The following is an 8,650-nucleotide window of genomic DNA, read 5'->3' as shown; positions in this document are numbered from 1 at the left end:
AAAGGGATGAAAAGCACGGGGTGGCACATCTGTCCACACCTCTGCCCGCACGTCTCCCTGCAAATTCACCGCACATCTGGGCACACATCTGGCCGCCGCACTCTCCACCACGCCGAGTCCTGGGGGTCTGCGATCCGCCTCCCTCAACCCCCAGGGTCCTCCAGCTCCTCTCCCAGTGCGCTCCTCACCCACCGCTGCCCCTGGGGCTGACAAAGTGTCCCCAAAGTGCCCCCAAAATGTCCCCAAAGTGTCCCACGCCCAACCCCGGGCGGCACCGGGGTCCCCCCGCGCCCCTCCCCCCCCACCCCGGGACCCCGCCGCGCCGCCAGGGGGCGCTGCCGCCAGCCGCGCGCTGGCTGATGCAATCCCCGCGGGGCGTGGCCAAGCGGGAAGTGGGCGGAGCCTCGCCGACACCGCCCAATGGGAGGCGGTGACGCGAAGTGGGCGGGGCGGAAAGGGTGACGCCCCTCCCGTCCCTCCGGGGGCGGGGAGCGCCGAGGCGGCGGCGCCGCCATTTTGTGCTGAAGCTGCCTCAGGATGGAGTCGAAAGCAGAATCGGAGCTGCCCGCCGCCCCCCGAGCCTTCAGACTCGCCGCCCCGCCACGGAGCGCCGCTCCACACGCACCTCCGCATCGCTGGCAGCGCTGAACGGCGCCATGGAACACAGCGGTCGCGAACGCGCCGGCCCCGGCTTGGGATGGGCCCGGTTGGGCCTGGCCGCGGCCTGGCCGAAGCTGGCGGCGCCCAACGCGGCGCCCGCGGGCGGCTCGCCCCAGCCGAGCCCGCCCTTCTCGTGGCTGCGGGTGGTGTCGCAGCTGCTGTCGCCGCTGCCCGCCCTCCTGCAGCGGCTGCTGCCCGGCGCCGCGCTGAGCTCCGCGCTGTGCCCCGCCAAGGCACCGCCGCCGCTGGTGCTGCTGCCGCAGGCGGACACCTCGCTGGACTGGATCGAGGAGGAGCCCCTGGAGAAGCGGCCGGAGGGCGGCCCGGAGCCCCCGGCAGGGCTGTGGGAAGCCGGGCTGGTGCGGAGCGGCCTGGGAGCCCTTCCCATGGACTGGTACGTGCTGGGCTTGGAGCAGGGCAAGAGCCACCTGCCCCAGCCCCTGCGAGCCGAGGGCTTGCCCGAGGCTGAGTTCCTCCGCAGCAAGCGCCTGGCGTTCCTCCAGCGCTGGCATCTGCCCGTGCCGGACCCCGACCATGGCTACCACAGCCTGGAGGAGGAGCAGCAGCAGCAGCAGCAGCAGCACAGGGGTGTCCGCCGAGAAATGGGGGAGCAGCGCGGCGATGCTGGGGATTTGGAGCAGCCCGAGGATGCAGGGAGACAGCCTGGAGGCGTCCCCGTGGAGCAGGAGGGGCTCCGGGATGCGGCTGAGGAGGGAGAAGCCTTGGCTGAAGAGGAGGGTGAGGACTCGGAAACAGAGCAAAACTTCCCGATTTCCACCAGACCTGCCTGTGCGAATAAATTAATCGATTATATCATCGGGGGAGTATCCAGTGGGGAGGAGAGTGAGGATGAGGAAGACTGGGTTGATGATGATGATGATGGGTTTGATAGCGAAGAGCTGCCCTCGGACTCAGACGCCGACAGCCAGGACGGGGAGAGGCTTCATCTGTGGAATTCCTTCTACAGCTTGGATCCCTACAACCCTCAGAATTTCACAGCCACCATTCAGACGTCTTCCAGCGATCCGGGAAAGGTAATGTCGGACATGGAGGAGGAAGAGGAGGAGGAAGACTCGTGGGCAGAGTCCTCTGAGGGCTCTCCTAGTTCCGAGGAGGACGAGTGGGACTGTGACAGCGTGGATGAGGCAGAAAGCTTGAAACTTTGGAACTCGTTCTGTAGCTCGGACGATCCCTATAACCCTTTAAATTTCACGGCGGCCTTTCAGACAGCGGAGAAAAAAGGGACGCCGGGTTTCGAAGGGGCAGAGAGGCCGAGTTCTGTCACTGCTGAGCGCTTCGCCGTGTGTAGGGTGCAGCTGGAGAAACACAACTGCGGGGTCACTGACTTGGGGCAGCGCGGGATTCTGTGCGGGGAGAAAACTGCGAATTCCAAGCGGAAAAAGGTACAGATTCTCCTCATAATTTTGTGTTTTGGGATTGTTATTAAAAAAAAAAAAACAAACAAAAAACAACAACCCCACGCTGCGCCAAGCAGGGGGCGGGGGTGAGGTCACTTGTGCCAGCATTCCAGACCGTGCTTCCATATGTGCTGATTATTTCCCTGGAATGTTGTGTCTCATCCTTGGCACGTGATGGGAAATTTTGAGACACCGGGGTAATTAATTTCTTCTGTAGGCTCTCAAGTTGGGTTTCCGTTTCGAGGTGTAATTTTCGTTCTGTTTCTCTTGCGGCTTCGACGTCACAGAAACTCCGGGGCTGGGGGTGTAAATTTTTCCCTGAGAAACTCCAGAGCTGTGAAGGGGTTTCCCTGGAAAGCACCAGTTTCGGTTAAAAGGAAGTTATTTAGGTTGTTTTTTTTTTTTTAACCCAAGCAGGCTTGTCCGTGTTCTGGAGTAAACTCCAGTTTCCATACAAACTATCCCAGTATTCCCATTTTCCATTTAAGAGAATATTAAATATTACAACACTTCTATTATAAATATATATAGTTATTTATAGAGCGGTTATTTATAGAAGGGATGTCATAAAAAAATGGACTTTTGAGCCCAAACCGGCAGCGTAATTTGATTTTTTGAGGGATTTGGGCATGCCTAAATCCTGTACTAGGATGCAGAGAAATAGGAATTCGTCCTAAATTTTTGTGGTGCTGCAGATGTTCAGGGTGGATACCTCAAACATCTGGATGAGGGATGGTGGAACAAGTCATGCAAATAGAAAATATGCTTCATTCTTAAGTGTTTCTACAGCAGATATATTTATTTTCTCCCTTAATTTAGATTAATAATTAATTTAGAGCGCTCCCAAGTCCCAGGGCTGCAGCTGCAGCAGGAATTTTTGGCCCAGCTGCTGCTGGCGATCCCGTGCCGTGGTGAAAGAAGGGATGAGCTGGCTGCAATATCCCAAATGATGTCAGAGCTTCGGGAATTGTGCCCCAGGCTGGCTCAGACTGATGTAAAAAGGCTGCAAGGTGGGGACGGGCTGATGTAACAGCTCCTGAAGCAGGTGCTTGCATCAGGGCCAGCCACAACAGAGCACAATCCCCAGGTATTCCCGGGAATTCTTGGGGTCATTCCTCCAGCTCAAGGCCATTCCCACTTGGAATCTTGCAATATTTACGCTCCTAAAGCCATAAAAGCTGAGAGCGTTTGTTGCACTTAGGACTCAGCACTGCTCTGAGGGCACGTGGGACCTGCTGGCCCTGCTCCCACAGAGACCTGGGATCAGGGGATTTCTGGATCCTCAGCTGCTGATTATTTTTGGAGTCATCTCTTCATCCTGTCCTTGGACGTGACACGTCCAAGGCCGGGTTGGAACAGCCTGGGACAGTGGGAGGTGTCCCTGCCCATGCAATGGGATGAGCTTTACATTTCCATGGTTTTTTCCTGCTTCCAGGAGTATTTGTCCCACAGCAGAGTTTGTTTTTGAGGAATCAATCCTGCTTCCAGAGGTGCTGACAATTCAGTTTGTGCCTTTTCATAGCTAAATGCAAAGGCACAAATAGTTCAGCAGGAGCCTGAAATAAGCTGGGTTTAACTCAGACTTAAATCCTTACTACAGTCTTCATCTAAACCCTGCCAAGTGGAGATCCTGAGCCTATAAGTTCCTTTATTTACTTAAAATAGCTTAATAGCTGTTAAAAATACACACTTTTGGTGTGTGTATTTTTAATTTCCTTTCGTCAGCTCCACCCCCAGCTGGAAATGGAGGAATTGTTGCAGTCACGTAGGGATGAGTGTTCCTTCCTTATCTGTCCGAGCCGTTCCTGTTCCCGTGGTGACTCCTCGTGACTCACGGGCCTCTTGACTCAACAGCCATTCTTCCCTTTATTTTTGGGGGGGGTTTGTTATGTAACCCGCAGCAATCCCAGCCGTTTTCCTGGAGCACATTCCCAGCCTGGAATGTCCTGGCAGGGCCCTGGCTGAGGTTACGACCCAGGGAACGCGGTGTGAGTTCACAGAGGCCTCTTCCAGCATAGGGGAAGAGGGATCCGGGACACAGGGGTTGGAAGAGGGTATAAGGGAATTAACAGGGGTTTTTTGCAGAGGCTTTTCATGTACTGCCTTTTTCTCTGGCAAAGTATAACTTAATAACAGGAGAGGAAAGAATTTTGGAACTGTTTCGTCTCCTGCACGCCTAAGAGAGGAGAGTTTTCTCCCCACCTCATCCCAAAATTCAGCAGATCTTATGTCCTCGGAGGTCAGATTAGGAAAGTACTGAAAAAGCCATCGTACAAAAGATTGAACTCGATTTTTAGGGTATTTATGCCCAGTTAAAGAAAGGTAGCTTTGAACTTGGTGGTACATTTCTTTATGGTGTGCAGAAACCTCAGATCCCATTATGAAAGCAACACCACAAATCCTCAACCCCAACTCACCAAAAAAAGAGGAAAAAAAGAGAAAGTTTGCACCAGAACCAGCTTAAGACAGGAGCCCCTAAACCAGCAGGGAAATACTCACTGGAATTCTGGATTTACCCCAGGAAAGGGGGCGGCCTTGAGTAACTCTGGAGTAGCTGAGGAGTATTTTAGTCCAGGCAAGTCAGCAGCTGGGTGGTTTTAAAGCTGAAGGTGAAACATTTTGGGCGGGAATGGGGAGTAAATCATGGAATCATGGAATTCCAGCTGGTTTGGGTTGAAGGGACCATGAAGCTGATCCCATTCCATGAGCAGGGACACCTCCCACTATCCCAGGATGCTCCAGCCTGGCCTGGGACACTCCCAGGGATGGGGCAGCCACAGCTTCTCTGGGAATTCCATCCCAACTCTTCCCTACCCTCACGGGGAAGGATTTATTCCCAATATCCCATCTAAAGCAGCACATGGAATCCTGGAATTGTTTGGGTTGGAAGGGATCATCCAGTCCCACAGGCAGGGCCACCTTCCACTATCCCAGGCTTCCATTTTTACCCATTTTTACCCATTTTTACCATTATCCAACCTGGCCTGGAACACTTCCAGGGATGGGGTAGCCACAGCTTCTCTGGGAATTCCATTGCAGTCCGGAATTTCTTCCCAATATCCCATCCAGCCCTACCCTCAGAGAAAATTCCTGAACCTTCCAGCGCTTCTAGGTGTTGAAGAACTTTCATTGAAAACCCAAACCATACCCATTTAAAGTTTTCATTTGGTGAGAATTCCTGACTCAAATCCTTCTTTTTTCCAGGTCACATTCCTTGAAAAAGTGACTGAGTATTACATAAGCAGCGAGGAGGACCGGAAAGGGCCCTGGGAAGAGATGGCACGGGATGGATGCAGGTTCCAGAAACGCATCCAGGAGACTGAGGAAGCCATAGGATATTGCCTGACCACAGAGCACAGACAGAGGGTATTCCATAGGCTCCAAGAATCCCATTCCCAGAGGACTGATCCCTTCTAGCACCTTAAAACTCCTGGAAGTTGCCTGACCCTTTAAATTAATGAAACCTCTGAATGAGAAGTGGCAGCTGCATGTGCTGAAATGGGGAAAAAAAGTGGGATTTTTCCTTTTTCCCACTTGGATATTGAACAAAAAAATTCCCGTTTTGCTCTCCAGATAAAATCCCTGGAGCTCCCTGAAGGGTCAGGGTGCTCTAATTGCATTCCTGTTAATTAGCACTTGAGAGAACCAGACTGCTTGGGGTTCAATCCATTCCCAAAAAATGCCTTTTCCTGCCATACCTTGGGAAGTGGGGACTGTTCAGTTGGATTTTTGCACTTTGGAAAAGAAAAGGAAAAAAAAAAACAAAAAAAAAAGCAAAACCTATTTTGAAGGAAATATTTATGGGGTTCATTCCCTGGAATTGCAGTTTTGATTTAAAATTCCCTGAGGAATGTGCTGGTGGGTTTTTTTTTTTTTTTTTGTGCTTTTCCATCTTTTCCACCTTCTCCAAAAGCCTCATTTATAAAAATCTCGTCCCTTAAGGGATTTTTTCCCTGCTTTTTGCATGGAATAATCCAATGTTGGAGTGTTCCTGGAGCTTTTTGAGGTGTGATTATTCCAGTCAGGAGCACTGGGGAGGCCTCTGGTGCATCACAACCCCTTTGGTTTGATGGATTTGAAATAATTCCCTCCTCCAGGATTATTCCAGAGGGTTCTGGCTGCTTGTGCACCAAATTCCTTGGCTTTTAGGGCAAGGAAATGCCTCATCCCAATCAATAATTAAAGCTTCGAGGTACTTAATGAGGCTGTGGAAGATGCTTGAATTTAGGGAGGAAAATTCCCTAATTATTTAATTAATCTTTGCTGTAATTCTGCTTTGGGAGAGGGTTTGAAATGAATTTTTATATCCAATCTGCTTGTCCTGATAATTTTAAGGAGAATTATCTTGGGTTTAAGGAAATTTATGGCAAAATTTTCCTATTTTCTTTCCCAAAAAATCAGTATTAACTCTGTGTATCTGCACTGGGGTCACCAAAAACATTTCAGTGGGAGGAGAAAACTCTTTATTTATATTCCTAATTTAAAATATTAAATTATTTTAGTCAAAAATCGTTGAGGGGAAAAGGGGGTTTGGAGCTGGAGGTTGGTGTGGGAATTTTCCAAGCAGCTCACACGAGGGAATAAAACCAGAAAAATTCCAATGTTTGCACAAAGTTGGGTGAATAAATCAATTATTTGTTCAGCTGGCCAGAATAATTTCCCTTTTGTAGAGCAAAAACCTAACAATGCTTTAATTTTATCCTTAATTACTTCCATTTTTAATTTGGAAGAAAACTACGGGGAGAAAATTATTTATTCCTGTTTTATCCTGGCTTGAAAAATCCCAGAATTTTGGGATTTATCCTTTAATTTTCTTGCCAGAAGTGGCTCCTTTGACTTGAAAAAATCACCTTTTTGTGGTGCCAGTACAACATTTAGGGGATTCATTAAATTAGAGTTGTGTAAATTCGAATGGAGCCCAAATTCCAGCTGCAAATGCCATTTTCCATCCCCAAAACATTGGATTCTCCTTTTCTCCAAAAAAATTCTCAATTGGAATCACACCCTCAAATCCTGAGAAATCCACTTGGAATTTCGGAGGATTTTGCTGTCTCACTTTGGATCTGCTTTTTAATTTAGGGGAAAAGTGGAATTCCGAGAGGAAAAAATGTGTGGATTTATGGTCAGTGGCGTTGACAATTCCAAGTGCTCCCAGGAAACCACACTACACTCATTTTTCCATGGATCTCCCAGTTCATTTTTTCCCATGGATCTCCCGATTCCTGGGATCTTTTGGGAACGTGGTGCTTCAGTTCTTTATGGACAACTCGGATTTCTTGGTGCTTGGGAGAACCTTGGGAGCGCTGGGAATCGACAGCTGCCGATGTTGGCTTGGAAAAACGGAGAGATTGGATCGAAACAAGGAACAGCTGCTGCTTCCAAAGGGCTGAAACCTTGGAAAAAAGGAGGGGTTTTATCCATCTGCAGCGTGTCCAGCATTCCCACTGCTTGGATGAGCTTTTCCCCCCCCCTTCTCCAACCTCCTGGTTTCCAGGTAATCCAGCGGGAGATGGAATGGAATGGACACAAAATCCATCCCTGAGCATCTCAGAGCTCGGCATCCCCCTTTTTCCTTATCAAATCCCTTCAAAAGTGTGGGGTGAGGGGGGTGAAAGCAACGCTTGGAGGGCTTTAAATCAAAACTGTGATCAGCAGATTTTATTTTTGTATCATTTCGGGAAAAGTTGGATTTGGCTTTCTATGGATTTTCCTTGATTTGTGGCCGCTTGGTTGGGTTTTTTCTACCTAAAGTTCTATTTCTGTACATAAGAAACTATTCAGGACTAATCTGTGCGTTGTAATAAAGAGATTTGCAAGATAAATCGGGTTTGATCCGGGAAAATTTGGGGGGAAAAAAGCTGCAAAATCCAAGGATTTCTGGGTGGTGAGAAGCTGTGTTTGTCATTCCGGGGCTTTTAGAGCAGGGAATTCCATCACCGGGGCTCCCGTGAAGCTGGAATTCCAGGCAGGAGCTGGGAAGGAGGTGGCTGGAAGTGCTTTGTGCCCCAAAATTGGGGGTGGAGGTGCCTGGAGGCACCAACTGGACTTTTCCAGGGATTTCCAGGGAATGGGATGAAGGATTTTTGGGACCTCAGCCAAAACCCTGCTGCCACCTCCGTTTGGAGCAGGGTCAGTGTCACCCCAGGGCTCTGCTCCACCTCTGGTCATGCCCTGGGAATCTCTGGAATGCTGGGAGAATTTTGGGAAGAGATTCCAAGTTCCTGGTTGTTTATTCCTTAAAAAAAAAAAACAACCTTCACTCAGAATTCCCACCTTGGAGCACAATCCATGATTCCCCCTCACGTTTTCACTTCCTTCATCCCTAAATCACCCCAGGGTTGGTTTTCCTGAGTATCAGGATATAAAACTGCTGGAATAAACAAGGAAAAACATGGGAATTTCCTGCAGTATTCCTGGAAAAAAAGCTGGATATGGGGAACATGGGGGTTTTAAAGTAAATTTTTAAATTCGGAGTAATTTGCTGCCTCTAAAATCTCCCTAAAAACGAACATTGGGATTTCTCCGTGCAGGAAAAAAGGCTGGAAGTGGCACAGTCGGTGTGCAGGGAACGC

The 8,650-nt window shown here is 49.7% G+C and overlaps 1 protein-coding gene across 1 annotated transcript; it reads left to right on the top strand.

The window, feature by feature from the left end:
• The first annotated feature begins 529 nt into the window (after positions 1–529).
• On the top strand, positions 530–7,900 carry PPP1R15B (protein phosphatase 1 regulatory subunit 15B). Its single transcript, XM_082296249.1, has 2 exons — positions 530–2,063; positions 5,283–7,900. The coding sequence occupies exons 1-2, from the start codon at positions 657–659 to the stop codon at positions 5,493–5,495; spliced, it is 1,620 nt and encodes a 539-aa protein (XP_082152375.1). The 5' UTR covers positions 530–656; the 3' UTR covers positions 5,496–7,900.
• The last annotated feature ends 750 nt before the right edge of the window (positions 7,901–8,650 follow it).

Source organism: Coloeus monedula (assembly GCF_965178545.1).
Source record: "Coloeus monedula genome assembly, chromosome: 23".
Lineage (NCBI taxonomy): Eukaryota > Metazoa > Chordata > Aves > Passeriformes > Corvidae > Coloeus > Coloeus monedula.
Note: the sequence above shows the minus strand (reverse complement) of the source record. Positions and strands in the feature narration are given on the sequence as shown.